At 39.6% G+C, this 23,662-nt stretch overlaps 1 protein-coding gene across 1 annotated transcript in view; it reads right to left on the bottom strand.

Annotated features, from left to right (window-relative positions):
* The window catches only part of OTUB2 (OTU deubiquitinase, ubiquitin aldehyde binding 2), a 38,810-nt gene extending 17,855 nt beyond the window's left edge, over positions 1–20,955 (bottom strand). Inside the window, exons 1-2 of the mRNA XM_074235476.1 lie at positions 20,764–20,955; positions 1,267–1,362 (exon numbers count right to left, since the gene is read on the bottom strand). Of these exons, the coding sequence (XP_074091577.1) occupies positions 1,267–1,362; positions 20,764–20,766 (99 nt within the window). The 5' untranslated portion in view covers positions 20,767–20,955. The remainder of the gene's footprint in view (positions 1–1,266; positions 1,363–20,763) is intronic.
* Positions 20,956–23,662: the final 2,707 nt, after the last annotated feature.

Below are 23,662 nucleotides of genomic sequence, written 5' to 3'. Positions count from 1 at the left end.
GATGTGTCTCACGGGAACTTGTCTAGAACTGTCTAGAATGCCTGTCTAGAACTAAGCTAAAGAAATACGATGTTTAAAATCCACCATTATGCATTTGGCAGAAATGTTACTGACAATTTTTCACTGGGCAGGCACAAAAAGAAAATCTGTCCAGTTTTGTATTAGGAACTTATTCTTACCTTTGGTTATTGTCTGTAACTTATCCTGGGAACTTTCCCCCTCATCCTACCCTAAACCACAAGCACTTGACAAAAGTGTGAGTGAGAGTAGGTCCTGCATTTGATGGGCAAGTTACTTAGTTTCCTACCTCAAGAGACTGACTTGCTACATGAATGAAATTACAGATCTAGTTAAAAAATACACATATATATCTTATATATGTATATGTATATAATATTTGTATCATTTGTATAAACATACTTGTAAATATTCAAATGAACCTAAATGTATGGTTGCATGTAAACATGTATACATAATACAAATATACAGAGATAAAGAATAAGAGAGTATGTGTATGTGTATGTGTGTGAGAGATTAAGTGGGTGTGTGTGTGTGTGTGTATTAGGGAGAGTGTGTGTGTGTGTGTGAGAGAGAGAGAGAGAGAGAGAGAGAGAGAGAGATAATGTGTTTTAGAGAGAAAGAATGAGTGTGTGTATGAAAGAAACAGAAGAGGAGAGACGGGAAGAGATAAAAGTGTGTAAGAGGAAGAGAGAGGGAGAGGAAGATAAAGAGAGAAGGAGGAGAGGAGACAGATAGAGACAGAGACAGACAGAGATAGAGACATAGACACACAGAGACATAGAAAGGGGCAGAGAAAGACAGAGAGACACAGAGGATAGTGATTTGAATGATGGCTTTGGAATCGAGAAGACCTAGTTGAAATTCTCTCTCTGATATATGATAAGTTTGATTCTATAGGCAAATCAATTAACTTCTCAACAACCCTAGCAACCCACTAAGAATGTAAGTGGTCAATCTGCATTTACAGAGGGAGTTTTCCACACTAGGAGTTCCTCATATGATGAAATCACAAGTCCTGACCAAAAAAGAAATGCACATAAACATTACTGTCTTTGTTTATTTTAGATTTTTTTTTTGCAGGGTAATGGTGTTAAGTGGCTTGCCCAAGGCCACACAGCTAGGTAATTATGAAATGTCTGAGGCTGGATTTGAACTCAGGTACCCCTGACTCCAGGGCCAGTGCTCTATCCACTGTGCCACCTAGCTACCCCCATTCTTGTTTGTTTTAAACACCCTTGACCTTACCTGAATTTTCCTCTGGTAAATCCTATTTTCTGGATGGTCACAAAGAATCGATAAGATGTCACATTTCTCAGATATTAAGTTAAAGGATGTTTCACTCTGAAAGATGAAGACAGAGAGGTAAATGGAACAATTCCAAAAAGAACTAATTATATGTTTTCATCATCTCTCACTGGGAAGTTAAATGCATTTCATTATTCCTTAGTCATAACTGTCAATAGAGAATATCCTTCATTTTATAGAAAAACAATTTTGAAAGTCCTCAGCTTGAAAAAACTAACAAAACATTGTCTCAATTCATTTTTCAGAACTGAAGACTCCAACTTCCTACTAAGAGACAGTGTGATATGGTGGGACAAAAGAGCTAGATTTGGAATCAGAGGACCTAGGTTTGAATTTGTGCTCTGTCACCTATTTACCTATGTGTCTGAGCAAGCTACTCCATTTTCCTAGGCATTATCTTACTTGAACTAGATGGTTTCTTCCAGTTCAAAATCTATAAACCTACACAGTGGATCAGAAAGCAGCCCCTACTTGTAACATGTGGCTTTGTGACCTAGCCCTACTAGACCTGAGATGTCAGACTCACAGTGCTATGAGTTCAGCAAAACTCCCAAGTGTATCCCATACCAGATTAAACCATATTGAAAAATATTTAACAAAATATATAAAAATATAATACAACATAGATAATACTAATTTGTGGTTTCTGCTCCTTTCTAGTCCTTCTAACTGCTGAATGAACATAAAGTTTACATTAACTTTCCTTATTCTAGTGCTCACTGGGATATATTTCTATTTGAATTTGACCCTGTTGTACAGATCCTGTCAAAACCAATACAAATAGAAAAATGAAATTTTAGGAATTATGCAATTTGAGTTGGAAGGGATCTTAGAAGTCATCTAATCCAACTCATATCAAAAAGGAATGCTCATTATAACATTACTTATCTAATAAATTTAGAACTAGAATGGATATCACAGGGGTATAATCAATCCCTCTCATGTTACAAAGGAGGAACCTGAAGCCAAGAAATTTTAAGTGACTCACTTAAAGTCTCACAGGTAGTAAATAGAGAAATCAGAATTTGAATCCATGTAGGGGGGTAGGCATTATTTTTTAGTTTTTTTTCAAGACAATGGGGTTAAGTGGCTTGCCCAAGGCCACACAGCTAGGTAATTATTAAGTATCTAAGGCTGAATTTGAACTCAGGTCCTCCCTACTCCGGGGTTGGTGCTCTACTCACTGTGGCACCTAGCCACCCCAGGAGGTAGGCATTCTATAGCCACCAAGGGTAGATTCAGTTAATGAGGCAGAGATGAAAGCTCCACTGTCCTGAAGAGATTAGCCCAGTGGATATTAGAGGAAGTATACAGAAGTATACATGGAGAATAAAGATGGTGCCAAAGGTGATAATCCCTTGTTATTTCAAACAGCCTTAGAAAAGCTAGGTCATTAACATAAGTAAAGTTAATATAAACTGATAGCATTTGTTAAGAGTTGAAGTGAAAAGATAAATGGGGGGCAGAAAGGTCAGGGCAAGCAGGGAAAGGATAAAATTCCTAAAAGAGATGGGTTTGGGATGCCCCATTCCCTAACCACACACAGACACCCTAGACCATTCATGCTCTATGACCAGCCTGCTTAGGGGAGGGAAAAGTAATTAGATCCTGCCTTATGGGTGGTGCTCAACCCTAATATGACAAGTTTTTAGTGAGACAGGCATAACCACAGTGGCTACCTGGGCAAATATAACTGCTGATGCAAACAGGAATTCTGAGTATAATTGAAGGTGGCAACATCTTCCATAACACACTTTGGGTATGTTTCCAGAAATATAGGGTTGATAATCACTCTACAGGTATGCTTGTAAAAGAGTCCAGTACTGGTATAGAAAAAGTCTCTCAGATCCATCTAAGCCTAAAGTTTCTTCAAAGCCCCATTCTGCCTCTACATGGAGTTGCTGGACACTGGCAGCCAGGTTACTATTAGGAAACCTTTTTTACATAGGGGCACCTTAGATCCCATTGGAAAGATTGGAGTTCAAACCACTGAGGGAAACCAGTAGAATACATTTTGGGGAATCAATATCTATATGGGTGCTTATAACAGCCTCTATGCCATTTATTAAAGGGTTAAGGCCAAGAAGAGGCACACTTAGATTTACTTGAGCCATTCTGTGTTAATACCAAATAATTCTGGGTCCTTGTGGGAGTGTGGAAACCATTTCTTCCCTTGTGATGGAGATGAAGGAGGCCAGAGTACCTTGATATACCACCTCTCTGTTATGATAGCCCTGAGTGTTTGAAGAAGGCAAATGGCACCTGTAGAGTGGACTACAAGGAGAGAGTTGGAAAAAACATTTTTAACATCAATTACTGACCTCATTAATATGGTAGGATCATGTAACCAAGACCCTACAGCAGGTTGTCAAAACTTGCTAACTAAAGCCTTTTTTCCTTAGTCAGGAGCAGTCCTCCTATACCTAGGAAGGATACCTTCAGTATCTTTAGGATTACCTGAAACTTTTCCTTTTACTGCTATGATATGACTGACAGAAAGAGATCCCACTTACCAAGGACTCTGATGCCCACTACTACATTTATGAAATAATGTTGACCAGGCCATATAAGGACATGGTGGCAGAAACTTTAGAGCTGATGGTGGCCCATATAAAAGACAATAGATGGTAGATAAACTGTAAGGATATTTAAGTTCTAGTGTGCTCAATCAAGTTATGAGGAATGTTATGGGTGGGAAGATTCCAGATGAATTTTTTTTTTTTTTGCTTTTTGAAAGGCATTGGGGTTAAGTAACTTGCCCAAGACCACACAGCTAGATAATTATTAAGTGTCTGAGGTCAGATTTGAACTCAGGTTCTCCTGACTCCAGGGCAGGTGCACTATCTACAGTACCACCTAACTGCCTCTATGTCCAGATGATTCTTGACACAATTCAGAACAAACTACTGATGCTCACTTTTTTACTGTCTAAAAAAAAGGAAGCTCAGAAGCTCAATGAACTCTTTGAATTTCACAGAATCCACATTTCCTATCTGAATATATTGATAGCTCCCATTTACTAAGTTACCTACAAGGCTGTCTACTTTGATTGATGATACCAAATTGGTTCCAGCACTGAAATACCTAAAACAGGGTTCCTCTTTTAAGATAAGTAGGGCACAGGAAGTCTCTATTATTAAATGGAAATGGAAAGTTCAAGATAATGCTCATATGACCCCTTGGGAATGAACACCCTTCATGAACAAGTTGCATTTCTTCCAGAGGCTGAGACCTCCAGTCCCATCCTTGATACCTTGTTTCTTCCACCGTGATCTATCTCCAGTATTATCCACTGTATCAAGATTGAATCTCAGGGGGCAGCTAGGTAGTCCAATGGATAGAAGAGCACCAGCCCTGGAGTCAGGAGTACCTGAGTTCAAAATCTGGCCTCAGACACTATCTCAATGGGCACCTAAGATGATTTGGCTTCTGAGGAATACCATTTTGCTTGGTTTGACAATCCTACAAGAAATATGTGAAAGTAGACATTTGTAGCCATTAATCCAGTAATGGAGGTTCTGCAAATTTCTCCCTATGGATTGAGTTAAGAACTGGATGGCTGATTGGTGGAAAGTGGCCAGGCATCTAATCAAGGGGTCTGTGATTTGGAAAGGAAAAGACTGAGCAATCAAAGATTTTTTCTAATAGGGTAAGGGTCAGTGGAGCAATTTTACAGTACCTTTACAATTAGGCAATACAATTTTACAAGGTTTATTGGGCACATTAATACCAGTTAGAGACATATATTCTCTGCTGAACAAAATAATCAGATTGGTGCTTTTATGAGAAAGGCAGAGGAGCAGGAGTGAGTCCATGGTCAGGATACACACAGGGACCATGATGTTATGCTCTAGAAGACTTAGGACAATATGATCCATCTAATTTTACGGATGAGGTGGGTACCTAGGTCTTTCCAAAGGGGCTTTTCATGCTAGTCTATTCTGAATGGTCATCAGCTTTTTTGGAAATTCATTTTCTTTCCTCATATCAAGGTAAGGATTGACCCTGAGAAATATTATCTTTGTGCCATATTCCTGACTGGGTTTCAAGTGTCCCACCGCTCAGAAATCATACCCTTGCCAAATCAGCATTACCCTAGGAAAGGAGTGGTCTTAGTTTTGACACCTAGTAGATAGACACTAGACAAAAGGTAATGCTACCTTAATACAGATGGTCCTAACCTGTGAAGATTAGTTACTATGCTGGAAGTATAATCATTTACTTTATTATCCTGATATTCCTGGCACTGCTTCTAATCATCACTGTTGCTTTTCATCGGGAGATCCACTGTGAACTATCTCCAGTATTATCCACTGTATCAAGACTGAACCTTGGGGGGCAGATAGGTGGCACAGTGGTTAGAAGAGCTCCAGCCCTGGAGTCAGGAGTACCTGAGTTCAAAATCCGGTCTCAGACACTTAGTAATTATCCAGCTGTGTGGCTTTGGGCAAGCCACTTAACCCCATTGCCTTGCAAAAAAACTTAAAAAAAAAGATTGAAACTTGGTCCTTCTAAAGCAGGGTAGTAAAGGTTGGAATTTCAGGCCTTTACTCTCAATATCCAGTTACCCTGGGACTACTATTCTCCTTTAGGACTTGGGTTGAGTAAGTTCTTTTTCTGGTACTGCCTAAAGTTATTTAGGAAGCCACAGGTTCTATGAAAAATCTTTAGGTCATCACCAGAAAAGGGTAGTAAGAACAATACCTATTAGGTTCCCTGCCATGTAAGCAGTTAGTTTTTTCCCTCTAAATGTTAGTTTTGGGGGGTTTTTCCCCTCTAAAAGACTGAGTGACTATTCATGAGACTTGGTTTAGTTTCTAGTAGGCTAGTACATAAAAAAAAATCAACCTATAAAGTTTTGTTGCCCTTCAGCTTGGCAGATAGATGCCCTATCACCCATCAGAAATCCACCTGATCTAATACAACTTACTGAATAGACACATTCCTATAGGGAGTCAAGTCGGGCTACATCAACCTAAACTGGTTCTGTAGCTTTATCATACATATTTTCTATCTAATGGCTAAGTAAACTTCCTTTTGTTAGCTATTTGCTGGTTCAAGAGTGTTCATTTCATTTCAATCCAGATAATTAACCATCAGACCAAACTGATCCAGGTCTGACCTTGAAAACAGTTAATTCAGATCACAAGCAAACGCTTTAAATCTGCAGAACTTTTAGCATAGGAAAACATGAATAATTTGTAGCATTTCTGCTCCCCCCCATTCAGATTTAGTGATAAACTACTTGGAACAGGTTTAAGTTTACCTTGTTATCTCTAAAGAAAAGATTTACTATACAAGGGAAGAGTATCAAAAAGATTAAAAGGGAGAATTTTAAACTAATTTTGAGAAGTTTTAAAGGAAATTTAGCATGTATTTGTTGCTATTCAATTCAATTCCACAATGCAAAGATTTCTGAGCACTTATAGGCCAGGTTGAGTAATGTAATTACTGGGATAAGTTTGGGGGGGATACAAAGACATGATCTAAACCTTGATTTCAAGGACTATACATTGTTGGGGCAGGGAACAACATGGGAGTATGTACATAGGGAATAAATACATAATGAGTATAAAGTTAATTGGTAAGGAGGGGAGCATCAATGGAAAGGTCAAACTTGATGAGATTACAGGGCATGGGGCATGGACTTTTTCATTTGGTGACATCTAAGAGGTATCCCGCCCAAAGTATGAGCATGCACTAGCATTTTGCTGATAGGATACAGGAGACTCAAGATGGCAGGCTGATAGAATTAGGGATAGCCTCTTAGCCCCTTGGACTTGAGATATAAACGAGCATATAATAGAGGAGACCTTTAATAGGGGGAAAGAGGAAAAAGGTCTGTTTCCTTGCATTGTTTCCTGTTACTAAGAGCAGCTGATGGTCTCATGGCAAAAGCACATGGCAGAAGTAGACATGCATTTAATACAGCAGAAGAGGAGGAATCCTGAAAGTCAAAGATTTTCCCAGTTTAATGGACCATAGCAATCAGGTATGGTCTGATTTTCTAAGGGAAATCCTCAGGGACAAATGATTCTCAAACTTTTTAGTCTCAGGACCCCTTTACATTTTTAGAAATTATTGAGCCTCTTCCAAAGAACTTTTGTTTATGTGGATTATGTCTATTGATATTTATCCTATTAGAAATCGAAATGACTAGTATTATTTTTGAAATAGTTTTGATTCCCCCAGCCCTTTCTTAGGATCCCTCTTGAGGTCCCTTGACTACTCTGAAAATCACTGCTCTAAAAACACATGACAGAAGTAAAAATGTGCATGCTCTCCTTGGTCCAAATTCAATAGTTCCTAAATTAGAAAGTTCAGGGATTAAACATTCTAGAGAAAGATTTCCAGATTCAGCATTCTCCTTGGAGAAAGATGATCAACTGCATGGCAAAGCAATGAGTTACTTGGATGGTACAAGCTATGGGAAGGGGATGGCTTGTACAGAAGCTTCAAAGTATTTCTGCCTTCCAGAGTAATCTAAATCACAGATTAGGATTATAACTCTATAGAACTATAATTTGGAGGAACTGAATTTGGAATTAGAAGGTCTGTGTTTAAAACCCAGCTTGTCCTTTTACTAGCTATGTTACCTTGAGCAAGTTTCTTCCCTTCAGTGGGGTGTCTTCTCAAATATAAAATGAGAGACTTTGACTTACTTGAGAGAGCAGAAAGGGCTCCAGGATAAACTGGCATGAAAGGTCCATTTAGGTAGAAGAAGCCTTCTGTTGCTTGGGTTTATAGTCTAATAGTTCTTAGTTCTTAATCCTATAATCCCATGAATTTCTTCAATAAACTCTGGACCCTAGAGTCTGGGGGAGCTAAGCAGCACAGAACTTGAAGTTAGGAAGACCCAAGTACAAATTCTGCCTCAGGTACTTAATACTTGATCTTGGGGGGAAGGGAAGGATTCATTTAATGCCTCTATGTCTCAGTTTCTGTTTGTAAAAATGGAGATACTAATAGCTACCTATCTTCTAAAGTTGTTGTGAAGCTCAAATGAGTTAATGTATGTAAAGCATTTTTTCAGAATTTAAAGTTCAATATAATAATTATAAATATAATTATGTAAGAGTAGAGACTAGTAACTGCTAATTACACTTCATGCTATTTATCAGGAAATACCACTTAACAGAAGAAGAGGCAAGGAGGAAAAAAAGCAAACAGGGCTTGCCTGCAAAGTACATGGAGATAAATAAATAGTAATAAATATTGTTTTATAATAGTTTTTAGAGTTTTTCAAAATGCTTTAAGCCACCCTTTGAGGTAGTTAGTGAAAATATTTTTATCTCCATTTAACAGATTAGACAACAGTGATGAAAAAGAGGTGAAGTGATTCCAGGGTTACTGTGCTAGTAAGTAAAAGGCCTGGGTTGAGTTTACACAGAACAACTATGAGGGAGTTTAGCTTTCTCTAGTACTAAAGTCCTTTGTTTTAACAGATGCCAGGAACAACCTGAGGAAGGTACCCAAACTTAGCTCAAATCCCACACTAAAAATATGCCTGCTTCACCTTGTTGAAGTCTGATCTCAGAGTCCAGTCAACAACATCTTTCCATGAGTATGATGCTTTGAGGGCAAACTTCTAGGAGGGGCTTCTCATCTCCAAATACCACACTGGCAGTCACATGGAGGGTAAGTTTTATTAAGAAATGAATCAAATTAAAATGAGACTGGAAATAGTTCTGTTCATAGATATTTTATCTATTCCTCTTACTAACTCTCCTACATACTTGGAAATCTGCTTTAGCATTGTGCTTGGACATAGTACAAAATAAATACAAACTGATTGATTGCCTAGTCACATGATGGTTCTATTAGCCTTGGAGATTATCTAGCTTAGCCTCCCAATTTTTATAGATTTGAAATCTGGTGAGTTGCTGCCCAAGGTCATGTGGAAAGAGAGTGGAGCCAGGATCAAATTCCAGGTTCTTTGATTTTAGGCCCATTATTCCTACCATGTTGTCACAGGTAAGGTCTGGTTTAAATGCTGCTGCTTCCATGAGGTCTAGCCAAGATTCCCTCAGAAAGGGTGTTGAGGGGAGTTTCAGGCAGGTGGTAATAAAAGTAAGGAAGGGGAAAGATTAGTAGGCAATGTCAATCTAGAAGGAGAAATGGAAGAGTTCCCTTAAAGCATTATGCTAAGTGGAAGGAAGGTTGATGTCTGTGGTGAAACCCCCTGGATTCTCAAACTTTATAATGGGTTTCAACCTGGGGTGAGTGGTCACAATAGGAGATGATCTCCAAGCAAAGACTATTAATTCCTGGGACTACATTCATCTATGAGAAGGTATAATGTGCTCATTGAAGACCATCAGCACTCTTAGACAGATCCAGAGATTGGTTTTAGGATAGTGAGAACATGGATAGACAGAATTGGGTCTTATAGGATATGCAAAGGCAATTTACAGATGAGGAGATCAAAGCGATCCATAGTCATATGAAAAATTGCTCTAAATCATGACTTATTAGAGAAAGCAAATTAATGCATCTCTGAGCTAATACCTCACACCTCTTAGACTGGTCAATATGACTAGAAAGGACAGTGATCATTGTTGGAAAGGTTGTGGGAAATCTGGGACACTAATACATTGTTGGTGGAGTTGTGAACTCATCCAACCTTTCTGGAGAACAGTCTGGAACTATGCCCAAAGGGCAACAAAAATGTGCATACCTTTGATCCAGCAATAGCAAGCACTATAGGGCCTATACCCTGAAGAGATGATGAAAAAGGGTAAAAACATCACCTGTACAAAAATATTCATAGCAGCCCTGTTTGTGGTGGCAAAGAATCGGAAATCAAGTAAATGTCCTTCAATTGGGGAATGGCTTAGTAAACTGTGGTATATATATGTTTCTATTAGAAACCAGGAGGGATGGGAATTCAGGGAAGCCTGGAGGGATTTGCATGAACTGATGCTGAGTGAGATGAGCAGAATCAGAAAAACACTGTACACCCTAACAGCAACATGGGGGTGATGATCAACCTTGAAGGACTCACTCATTCCATCAGTGTAACAATCAGGGACAATTTTGGGGTATCTGCGATGGAGAATACCATCTGTATCCGGAGAAAGAACTGTGGAGTTTGAACAAAGACCAAGGACTATTACCTTTAATTTAGGGGAAAAAACCTGATATCTTATTGTCTGATCTTATCTCTTTTTTCTTCCTTTTTTTTTTTAAAGGTTTTTGCAAGGCAATGGGATTAAGTGGCTTGCCCAAGGCCACAAAGCTAGGTAATTATTAAGTATCAGAGGTCATATTTGAACTCAGGTACTCCTGACTCCAGGGCCAGTGCTCTGGGATCTATCCACTGCCCCACTTAGCCACCACTTCTTGTTATCTCTTTTACTTTATGTTTCTTCCTTAAGGATATGATTTCTGTTTCATCACATTCAATTTGAATGAATGTATACATGGAAACAATGTAAAGACCGGCAAATTGCCTTCTGTGGGGGGGGGGGGGGTAGGGGGAGGGAAGTAAGATTAGGTGAAAAGTTGTAAAACTCAAAATAAAAAAAAATCTTAAAAAAAAAAGAATTGGGTCTTATGACCTGGGATACAAAACTACCTCTATCATTTGACATGGCTTTCTTCATAAATCAATATTTTAGGAATAAGGCATGGCAGAAGAAGTTCCCAACCAAACCAAAAAAAGTAAAAAATATACGAGGAAGGAAGTTGAGGCAGAAATGGGGCAGAGAAAGGAACTCTAATTTGATACTCACTAAGGGATAGAAAATCATCAGGTTAAAATTATATCCCTTGATATAGGAGTTTAGAATAGACTAGTTAAGGGATGAATGCTAGGAGGAGGGCCCAGTAAATGAAAACTGATTTGCCCAAAGTCACAAGATAGTAAAACAATAAATCCTTGCAAAATTATTAGTATTTTTGTGTAGTAATAATAAAATCCAAGAATAAAGGATAGAGACATTCCGTTAAAAACCCACAACTACAAAATGTATGAGGACAGAATATTAGAAGGGTAATAAACACAGATACTAAATGCTCTAATGATAATGGGAGTAGAAGGTTTGGTGAGCCAGATCTCAATATTAGGGACAGGGGAGGACATAACCCAAAGGTGTTGTGGTTAGGGAGGCGGTCAGCAGGGTTGGAGACAGAAAGTTTAAGCACCCAATTTGGATGACTGCCAATGAATATGATTGTTATGAACTTTCTCAACACAAAGTGCAATTTAGGTAATCTTTTTATAGTCTGATGACAATTTTTGAACAATCTACATAAACAGAGAGCCATTATCCACTTGTTTCTAACACCTCCCTGACCCCTTTTAATTCAAGTATTAACTGGAACAATTTCAGCAAAGTATCTGTTCCCCCTGGAAGCTATTGGAGATCTTGATCCTTCTTCCTTAGCCCCAGAGGCCAAGTCCAATCTTCCCTTAGCTTAGCTACTTCAGATATCCCATCAGATGTTCACAGTGGACTCTGAGAGAGCCAGGCCAATGAGGTCAAAAGGGACAAAGACACAGACAGAAGGAGACTTCTTTAATGGCTGATTTTTCCTGATAACATTCTTAGTACAGTGGGGTAACTTTCCTTCCCCACTGGGTTGCCTTAGGAGGCTCAGTTTTAGTACATACCACTTCTTGGAACCTCTCCTATAATAACCAGAGATCATGCTCTGGAGGACTGGGAATTCCATCTGGGAATTTATGGCCATGGAGCCCTCTGATGCTTGCTTCAAGTCTCCTATTATATCTGGGCCTATCTCTAGCCATGCTTCACTCTGCTCTTTCTACTTTCTTAATAGCTACCATACCTCCAGGAGTAACTACCTCTCCCCCCACTCCCTTTCCCAGAGGAAAGGGGTTCAAATCAACTTCAACATGGCTCCTGGAAAGGGTCAGCCTACTCTCTCGTGACTCTACTCAACATCTCTGTAACTTTCCAAAACAAAATATCCCTCCATGGCTACCATGATTTTTAAAATATTTTATCTTTTTCTAATGGGTGATTGTAAGTACCTTGAGGGCAGGTTCTGTCTTTATATCCTTAGAGTTTGACAAATTGCTTGGCACATAATACACATTTAACATTCATTCATTCATTCACTTAGTCTGGGTAAAATAGATTGTTGTGGGTTAACTTAGAAAACTAACTACTATATGTCACATTCATTTTTATGGGGTAATATTTCCTATATTACCAAATAATGAATGTATAGCTGTTTCTAATTCAACCAATGTATACTTTCTAATTATAGAATCATGAAGGGTCCTTAGAAATCTGTAGTACAACCTATAGCTAGAAGAGGAAAACTTTTTAGAATTGATTACGTACCCTCCCCTTGAAGTCCTCTAATGAGGGGATGCCTACTACTTCCTGAGATGCTCCATTCTACTTTTGTCAAATTCTAGTAGAAAGGTTATTTTTCCTCCAACAGAAACAAAAATATGTTTCTACCTTCTCCCATTGTTCTTAGTTTTGTCTTCTGGTACCAATCAGAATTCTTCTTTTATGTGATTTTTCTTTCATATACTTAAACACAGATCTCACATCTTAACTGAGTCTTCTCTTCTGGAGGCTAAATGGCACCACTCCTTTCATTCAATCCTCCTATGGCACAATCATTAGTTCACTTGTCATCTTGGGTACCTTTCTCTACGTCCATATCCGGATGTCATCATTGACAACTATTCAATGTCTTTCCCACTGTGACATTCAAACCTGAACACAGATGAGGTCTCACTAGGATAGATACCATCAAGACACTATGTCTCCCTTAATGTGATCCAAGGTCAAGTATGGTTTTTTTTAATGCTTTGTTACACAGATAACTTAAATAATATGTGACAACATTGTATATCTTGTAAGATTTTAAGCATTATGTTACTAGTATCCTCTTTTGTTGTTTGCATCTGGTATATTCCAGACAAGCTACATATCAAATTTTTTTTTGGTAGGTTGAATTATATTTTTCCATTGACACACAAAGTGTCCCAAAATTCTAAGTGCAGTTGAAGGCTTTAAAGCTTATGATAGCTTATGATAACTAAAAGCTGAAAAGTTCAATAGTTAAAAGCTTTAATAGCTTCAACATGCAGTAAGATTTTGGGGACAGTCTGTACAATACTCTCTAAGATGTTTTTCATTTTCCAATTAAGAGATCTCCAAATGGTAGCAATCATTAGCACTATCCATTTAAATTCTATAGGTTTTGAACCTTTGTTTACTTCATATTAAAGTCTCCTTGGATGAATCATGAGGCAGCAAAATGATTCCATGGATAGAGTGTTCTGAGTTCAAATTTTGCTTCAAACATTTGTTAACTGTGTAAACCTGGGCAAGACACAACCTCAAAAAATGTTTCCTACTCTGTAAAATGGGAATAATAACAGCATTTATGTCACAGAGCTTTTAGGAAGAGCAAATAAGATAAGATTATGTAAAGCATTTGTAAACTTTAAAGCTCTATATCAATGCTAGCTTTTATTAACTATTAAACTGAAGACTCTATTAATCATTTAAATAGCTCCTTCACTTCTTATCTCCTACATCTAATACTGTATATCTGTATTTTTTTTTTTTTGACCCACAGAACCACTTGCATTCTCTTTGGTCCAGCAGCAGGACCAGCAAGTCATCAAGTTTTTGAATCAGTCTTGTAAACTCAGTTCTAAAAGCTTTGTATTATCTACTCATCAGGAGTCATAACAAAGGCTGATTTCTGGTCCTGAATCTTTGCTGAACCTGAGTGATCTCATAGGTTTTCTCTATTAAGATATGGGTCTTTTCATCTATTCTTTCTGACTAGGTATCTAGCATGAAAGTGCAGAGCTTGGATTTGAGACAATTACCGTATATCTTTAAGTTTCAAAGGGACAAAGCCATTTCCTAAGATAGTTACTAAAAAACCTCTAAACTTGCTAGTCTATTTCCTAAGACAGGACAAGGGTGTGCTAGAAGGTGGAATCCTAGGTTTCCTTACCAGATGCCTAGCTAATGAGCTTTGTGACTCATGGAGAGAGCAGCTTCAGTTTCTGGGAATGTCAGGTTCTCTGTTAATTAAGGGGAACCCCAACTGGTTAGCCCAGTTGAGGGTTAACCAGTTGAGGTTAGCCCTCAGTCCTGAGGACATAGCCTGGAATAATAATAATGTCACACTCATTTAGTGTTTGAGGTTTACAAAATATTTTCCTAACAATCCTGTGAGGGAGGGAGTGTCAGTACTATTACCCAGGATTTTACAGATGAGTTAATTTGGAAGTTCAGAAAGGTCAAGTGATTTGCTTGAGGTCACAGAGCAAATTAAAATCAAAAGGTGGAAAGCCAACTCAGGTTCTTGTGACCCCAAATGCAGCATTTTTTTCCATGATACCATGCTACTAGACTAAGCCTATTATAACATAATGGGTGATTAAAAGGGGATTGAAGTATATCATAGCCATAGCTATCTCCCAGATGCAATTCTTAGTAATAATGTAATGAATAATAACAAGCCTAATATATGACAGCCTTTAAGTTTTAAATCTCATATTCTCCCTCTGCTACATCATCAGGGTGGAAATCCTCTCTACTAATGTCAATAACTTAGTCTTAAAATGTTGACCAGAGGCTTTGTTGTCCCACTGCCGAAATGTACCAAGGGAAGAATTTAAACCCAGGGGGTCTTTTTCTTATTCTAAAACTGGCTCATCTATCTAGCCCTTCTATCCATTGTACTGTTACTACTTCAGCCTTATTACTGAATTCTTTCAGTTTTCCAAAAGTATCAGATTTAATAAATTTATTTTGTTGCTGTTCAGCCATTTCAGTTGTATCTGACTCTTCATGATCCCCTTTGGGGGTTTCTTGACAAAGATACTGGAATAGTTTACGATTTCCTTCTCTAGCTAATTTTACAACTGAGGCTACTGAGGCCAATGGGGTTAAGTGACTTGCCTGGGGTCACAGAGCTAATGTCTGAAGCCATATTTAAATTTAGGAAGAGAAATCTTCTAGATTCTGGACATGGGACTCTATGCATTTTGCCACCAAGATGTACTTTAATAGGTTAAATTCCTCACCATTTCCCCTTGACATACACTAATACCTATTTTATTTATTTATTTATTTTTATTTTTATTTTTTCAAGGCAAATGGGGTTAAGTGGCTTGCCCAAACTAATACCTAATTTAGTAGGAAAGTGGTCACCCCCTGGGTTTATTCTCAGGTATTTTTTCCCCTATTTTACAACTGCACCCCTAACATGGGAGGAATGAGAGTATGAACAGATTGATGGAAACCAGAAATCAAATAAGAGAAAAAAATTCTATTACAATGATAGAATTTTAGAGTTAGAAAGGTTCTTAATCTCCTCATTTTCCTACGTGAAGAAAAAGTTTTTTGTTGAAGGTCATATAGTCAGTCAAGAAGCATTTATTAAAGTACTGTGCCAGACACTGGTCATCAAAAAGTCAAGTGACAAAATTGATGGCTTATTACACTTGGAGTCAGGAAAACCCGAGATTAAATTCTGTCTCATTTAACTAGCTGTGTGACCTCAGGTGAGTCAGTGAACTTCTTTCAGCTCTAGTTTCCTCATCTATAAAATGAGTATGGTGATAATAAGAGCATTTACCTCTCAGGATTGATATGTTAAGATAATTCATGTAAGGTGTTTATTTATACACTAAATATCATCAACATCATCATTATCATTATTATGTTATCTGACTCTAAGTACAGTGGTTTTCTCACCACAACACACTATCTCCAACTATATCATGCCAACTCTCTCCAAGGACATGTCCAACTGATAAGGAGTCAAAAGTCTTGTAATTTAGTCCTAGCAAGAGCCTTCTATGTGGGTGCTCTGTAAATGTATGTACAATTGAACAGATAGGCCAGCATCATCCTATCATTCTACTTTTCTCTCCACCTACAATCTCTGCCTTGGCAAGAAAATTCACTTTCAACTATCATGTCTAGGCGAATGACTCCTAAATCTTTGTTGTTGGTGTCCCTTCACAATTTTTTTTCACTTAATTTGATTACTTTTTCTCAATTGCAACGGCCATTACTTTTGTTGCTGTTCAGTTGTTTCTGTAGTGTCTAACTCTTTATGATCCCACTTGGGGTTTTCTTGGCAAATACTGGACTGATTTGCCATTTCCTTCTCCAGCTCATTTTGCAGATGAAGAAACTGAGACAAATAGTGTTGTGACTTTTCCAAGATCCCACAGTCGGTAAGTGTCTGAGCCAGATTTGAACTTAGATCTTTCTGATTCCAGAGCTAGTTGTCCCAAAGTCTAAACCTCCTCTATAATGCACTGACCTCTCCACAAGAGATTGGCCCTGTGTATTCAAGTATCGATACAGAATTTCCACCTTAGATGAATGAAATAGTGTTTATTAAGTTCTGACTATATATATGCCAAGCAGCATAAATTCTTCTATGTAAGAGCCCTTCAAATATTTGTTCTCCTTAAGTAATTTCTTTTCCATGTAATACATTGCCAAGTTCTTCAACCAATTTCTCTGACATAGTTTTGAGTTTTCTCATTCTGGTTGTTGTTTGCACAACACTTTGTCAAGGGATCTTCTACAACATAGCATTCAAAGCTTAATGAAATATTCCAGTTCCTCCTCTCATCTGACCAAAAATCTTCAGTAACTACCTCATGCTTAATGCATAAACTAGAAAATCCATTTCTGCCTCTGTTAAAGGTAAATGGTGGAGTAGTGGAGAGAGCACTGGCTCTCAAGCCATGAAGATTCAATTTCAAAACTGTTCTTAGACACTTAACTGTGTGATCCTGTACAGGCCACTCAACTTCTCTTTGTCTCAGTTTCCTCAACTGTAAAATAGGTATAATAATACTACCAAACTTGCAGGGCTGTTGTAAGGATCAAATGAAATAATATTCATAAAATACTTCGTACAGTGCCAGTGCATAGTAGATGTTGTAAAAATGTTTATTCCTTTCCTTCCCATTTCCCCTTCATTATCATAATTCAAGGACTTCCACAACCTGTTACCACCGGATTTCCAGCTTTTTCTCAAACTATATCAGTACCTAGCTATTGAGAGCTGCTTGAGAAGTCTAGAGAAGGTCAGCTATGACTAAATTCTGGGCTTACATGACCCTCAGCAAAAGGCTTTCCAGGAAACTCTGCTGTGATAACACAACTGTGTCAGCAAGCATGACTTCACTTGTGTGGTAGGCCTTATACCTGAACGTTCTGAACAATGTTACATCTTGCACAGGTCTGAGGAACGTCATTTACTTGTTTTTTCTTGTATGCTAATGTTGTTTTCTGCTATAAAAAACTGTCTGATACTGTGAATAAATGGCTTTGCTAGTTGTCCTGCTAGCAACACCACCCGTGTATATGCATCTCATTTCTCTCTTGGGCTGCATTAATCCCTACTGCTGGACAGGAGGCTTCAATACCTAGCAGAATGTCTTGAACTTAGTAAGAACTTAAGAGACAGAGTTCAGTCAAATTCGACTACTTCTCATCCTTGAGCAAATTCTGTGCTTTCCTGCTCCATGGCTTTGCCTTTCTTTGTTTCTCATGAAGGAAATATTCTCTCATTTCCTTTTTGCATCTTCAGTTCCTATTCATCTTTTAAAATTGAACTCAAATACAACCAAGGGCCATCACCAGACATCTTGACCTATGTCTTGACTCCATTGAGGCTGATGACTTGGCACAAACTCTGCCTCTCTTAAATTTAATTTACTTGTCAAGATATCACCCTCCTAATATCATTGATCTTGAGAAACAATGGATGAATTACCTCTTCCAGAAACTCCCCTGGATTCCCTCCTCTGAGAGACAGAAAGATCTGATGCCATTGCCCGGGGGTTAGGTGGAATATTAGCTTGTCTCTGTTCTATTTATCCTCTTTATTTGTAGCTGTGGCTGGCTGCTTCTGACTTGACTAAAGTTCCATAAGGACAAGGATTCTCTCTTAACTAAACTTATTTCATCCATCCTCATATATAGCTGACAGTTAATTGTTCAACTGAAAACCTATATACCTGGTCCCCACTTAATGGTTTTCACCATTTACTCATAGCTATCTGTATGGCAGAATGATTGACTTTGGAGATCTAAAGAACCCAGTTTAAATTCTGCAACTTAAGGGCTGTTTGGCTTAGGATAAGTCACTTAATTTCTCTGGGTCTCATTTCTTTAATTATATAATGAAGTTGGAATGGATGGCAGAAACAACCTTCCCAGTTCTTAAATTCTATGATTGTCTGGAATCTTGCCGCCTCCTGATCTGGACTATAGCAGAGACAGCACGTTCAGATTCCCTTTTGAAGATGAGGTGGATCTATCATTTCTCATTCCCTGTAATGCAGTCTTTGTTTATGCTTAAGCAAGTCCTTCTCCTGTATTTCTTGCGAACTTCTATTCTCCTTTCTAGTTCTCTTTATAGAGTCTCTGCCAGAGGCTATAATGTGGGATGCTGAAAAGAGGCTGCTGGGTCTTTTTCTGATGCTAACATTAGAAGAAGCTTCCTGGACCTGGAAGTCAAGAACACCCTGGGTTAAATCCCCATTTTGACTTTTAGTGGCTGTGTGACCCTGGGCAAGTCTTTTGAACTCCAATTTGGATCAAGCTGAAGTTCCCTACACCAGTGAAATCCCGGGTCTAGATCCCGTCCTACAGTCCACGGTTCAGAGAAACACTAGATGGTGCTAGAAGATAACCTGATGCCTTAATACACTTCTACACTTCTCTCCCAATGTCCCCGTTTTCCATTCAGGTGAATGGGGACTTAAAGGTTATCTTTTTGGGTGCCCCCTGGCACCCCCTAAATGCTCAGTAGCTCTGTAAACAAAAGAATTAGTGTTGAACGTCTGCCCTCAGATCCAAGTTGATCAAGGCACACCCACCAAAGTTCCTGGACTAGATCCCCTTCTGTCGCCACCCCCTCCCCCCCTAACCCCCCGGGCAGTGGCATCAGATCTCTCTGTCTCTCAGGAAACAGCCCGGGTGACCGACTCTCGGGGCACGCGATTACTCAGATCCACACCAGGGCAGGGCTTGGAATGTGTGACATGGCTGGAGTCTGGGCTCAGGCTTCCCGCGTCCCCCAGGGCTAGAGTCTGACTGGGGGCTGACCCATTCGGAGACTCAGGTTTAGGCTGGGAGCCGTCCTTCAGAAAGCATTCGGGTCTCCCCGTTTTTGCAGGGATGAAGAAAATGATTCTCATAGGGGGTAAAGTGACGGGCCCAGAGTCCCACAAGTAGTAAAAGAAGCCAGTCAGGATTGGAACCTGGCTCTTCTGATGAGAAGCGCAGTTAGGGAGGGCTCTTCTTCCTTTAGAAGCAAGCAGCGTGATCCAAACCCTTCTAGTCTCCGTTCTCCCCGCTCACCCCCAACCCTGCTATGGACACTGGAGATGTGCACCCCTCGAGTCCAGCCGAAGCAGCAGCCTCTCTCAGAGGAGTGGGGAGAAAAGTGAGGCTCGCGTCTCCCAAGTACGGGCAAGCAAAGATAAAGAAAAGCAGCTCCGGCTGGCCCGGACTGATAGGTGCCTTCTGGCGGGGGCTGTTGGGGTTAGAGGCTAATCCCTTCCCCAGCCTCCCATTTCCACCAACTCTGGAACTCGCCTCCCGCTGGGGAGAAGGAAGGGGTTGGCTCTTATCCCCGAAGAGCTGCTGGGGAAGGTGCCTGAACCCGAAACAAAAAAGGCATCAAGGCCAGCCCAGTTGGGCGAGGTCTGGTTGGAGGGTATTTTGTGGGATGGCACACAGTAGGGGCTTGGTAGATGCTTATTGATCCGATATTCTGAGGATCGGGTTTAGAGCTGAAAGATACCTTAGAGTTCCACTGCTTTTTTTTTAAATAGATGAGGAAACAGGTTGAGACCAAATGACTTGCCCAAGGTCACCAGGGGGTAACTAGGAGGGTGGCCCCTGAGCCCAGTTGTTCCAGTTTTCTGGCTGCCCCCGGACTGAGGGTTCTTCCCTAAGGGGGCTCTCGTGGGGTCAGCCAAATTTTCTGGGAGAGGATGGGGGGGCGGGGCACCGCGGGAAGCTGGCGTGGTAAGAGATGTAGGATTTCTTGGCCTGGGTCTTCTTCCCTTTCTCCCCCCTCCCCGCCCCCTACACCCTGCCACTCACTGCCCAAACCCATCCTCAGCGCCTCCAGCCAGCCCCTAGCGCCCCATTCGGATCACGGCCCGGGGACAGTCTGGGATCCCTGGACTCCCCCTCTCAGAGATTCCTGGGTCCGGGGGACAGGGTTATGGGTGGGTGGCATCTGGGGGGTGGGAAGGAGGGCCTTGGGTGCAACAAGGGATCTCAGTTAGAAAGGGTTCGAGATGGAGGTGGACCAGGAGTTCTGCAGTCCCCTCTCCACCCCTTCTATTATGTCTCGCCCCCCTTTCCCGAGCGTGCACATGCGCCCCGGGCTTGGGAACCCCACGTCCCCTCCATTCCCACCCAATGCACTGACCATAGTGACCGGAGCCTCAGGAAATCGTCCCGCCCCAGGGAGAAGGAGATCCGGCGCGGGAGGGCGCCACAGAAAGCTCTCTCCAGCTCAGCCCGGTCGGGGGCCCCTGGGGGTGCGGAGTGGAGAGCAATACACCCGACCGCTCGGCAAACGAGAGGCGAGATCTTCACAGTGTCCCAGTGAGATACACACCCCGGGCTTGACGCCTGAAGGCTGCAATCAGAAGCCGCGGAGCCCCTACGTCACAGAAAGAGGGCGGGATTTCACTTGCCCTTGGCCTATGCTTAGGCCTCTAGTAACTGAATGCCACCCTCTTTTAAAAAGACAGAAACCTCAACTCCAAGAGTTAATCTCAGAGGACTGGTCCCATTTTGAAAGGCTGAATGAACTTGTGTGTTTAAAAAAAAAATGAAATGTAAAATATTTTCTGCAGTTTATTTTTGATACTATTCTCTCACCATAAGGATTGTTCAATAACCAACAGGTTTACAATAAAAACTGTTTACTCAAGGTCAGAAAACCAGGAACTTAGCTTGAATCTGCCACAGTATTTAGTTCATTGTCTGGCTAGTGCTTAGCTTCGTCTTATTATCAAATTACTGCTTTTCTTCCTGTCTCATGAATTGGCATTGATCTGCATTCATTTCATAATATCAGACATTGGAGAGGTCTAACAAGGCTTGAACAAGGTTTCACATTTTTATTCTTGTGAAATTGAATAGTGCTCAGGCTACCATTTCCCCCATTTTACAGATTGGGAAACTGAGACTCAGACTAGACTATGTTCATAAAGTAGTCTTAGAGACCGTATCCAAACCCAGGTCTCTCTTGACTCTTGAATCAGTACACCATAGACTGTGTCAACAGGCATTTATTGAACCCAGGCTGCTTTGGGCTAGATTCTATGTGCTCAGTATTGATAGTTTCTAAACTTCTGGTTCATTGTCCTGTCCACTGAGGCATGATTTCTTATTTTTTTTTTTGAAAAGTGGAAGACATGAATGTATGAACAGATCACTGCTTAAAAGCAATGACTACAAAAATGTAATTGGAAAGAGCTGCAACAAAAAACAAAATTGATTGTTATTTTCATCTTTTAAAAACTTTTTAATTGATTATATTTTTTTGTTTTTACATCACCTACACAAATATATCCTTCTTGTGTTCCCCAAACAGCCATGCTTTCTATTTTATTAGGGTTTTTTTTTTTTTTTTGCAAGGCAATGAGGTTAAGTAGCTTGCCCACAGCCACATGGCCACAGGTACTCCTAACTTCAAGGCTGGTACTCTATCCACCGTGCCACCTAGCTGCCCCCACAGCCATGCTTTCTAACAAAGATATATAACAAAAATAGAACAGAAACAACCTTGTTCACTGACCAGTGATAATAAACAACAGGTAAAACAAAACTGAAATCTATTATCACTGAAGGTATTAACAATTGTGATGAAAGAGATCAGAAAACAAACTGAAGGATTCTGTATGGATATTGAGGTCTTCTACGTTCTCCTGTTTGTATGGATGACATTGTCCAGATTGAATCAAACCTTTAAACTGTAGAAGAATTGAAAGAAAGCTGTAATAATTCAAATCCTATCCATATAAGCAGGAAACATAAAGTTTATGAAAAATGTCTAGTGCCCAAATTTCAACCTGCATTTGGATGGACTCTAAAGAGCTTGCCCAACAGGATGTGTATCTGGTACAGTACAGATGGACAATGAATTGTGCCCACAGCTAAATAGGAGGAAAAAACCAAAAATCTTGATTATTTATGGGAAATTGCAAATCACCTTTAATGAACCTAAGTTTTCCATGAAAGCAAAGATCTATCTCCTTAGTACCTCCATTATGTAGATGTTGATAAATATCAAGACATGGAATGCAACTCCAGCTAACCCTCTATGTCATTCATTATTAACTTCCATCTATTTCTCCAACATATTTTTGACTCACATCTTCAAACCCAAGCAAAACTGCAAATGAAATCACTCCCACAGCAACAAGGTATCCCATTTGGAAAAAATCTCATCTTGAGGGGCAGCTAGGTGGTGCAGCATCTGAGTCAGGAAGACCTGAGTTCAAATATGAACTCAGACACTTAATAAACAACAGGTAAAACAGTAAAACAGGTAAAATGGCCTAACTGGGTGATCTTGGGCAAGTCATTCTTAACCCCATTGCTTTAAATAAAAAAAAAAATCTCATCTTGAGCCTCCTAACTCACTCATTCCACCTTTTTGTGTTGTTTCTCCTCCAGTAAGAGAAGAAAAAAGCAATATTGCCCTTTTAATATTCAACTTTTCTTCAGTCCATAAGCCATGAAGTGACAAATGATTCCATTCCACCAGCACAACTTTATTCCTTAGTATACAATCCCTTGTGTCTGAGAGGTACTATGGGTTATAAATAAAAGTGATAAAGGCCTTGCTTTCAAGCATCTTATAATCTAAAGGGGGGAAGGATAAGAAAAAATACAGCCAAAATATGAGAACATGGGATTAGTGAAAAGGACTAGTAAGACTTTGAGAAATTAAAGGGGAAAGAGGTTATCATCACATATAGAGGAAAGGGACTCATTTTAAAAACTAGTTGAACCAATTGACAACTTAAACAAAGTTGTAGGATATAAAAATAAACCACATAGTCTGCATTTTTTCCTTATTACCACCAAAATACAGCCGGAAGAGATAGAAAGAGAAATCCCATTTAAAATATCTATAGATAATTTATAATACCTGGGAATCTACCTCCCAATACATCCACAGAAATTTTATGAACACAATCACAAAGCGCTTTTTAAACAAAGGCATAATAATAATAATAATAACAATAATAACAATAATAATAATAATAATAATAATAATAATAAATACCTGGAGAAATATTAATTGCTTA

Source organism: Macrotis lagotis, chromosome 4, assembly GCF_037893015.1.
Source record: "Macrotis lagotis isolate mMagLag1 chromosome 4, bilby.v1.9.chrom.fasta, whole genome shotgun sequence".
Lineage (NCBI taxonomy): Eukaryota > Metazoa > Chordata > Mammalia > Peramelemorphia > Peramelidae > Macrotis > Macrotis lagotis.
Note: the sequence above shows the minus strand (reverse complement) of the source record. Positions and strands in the feature narration are given on the sequence as shown.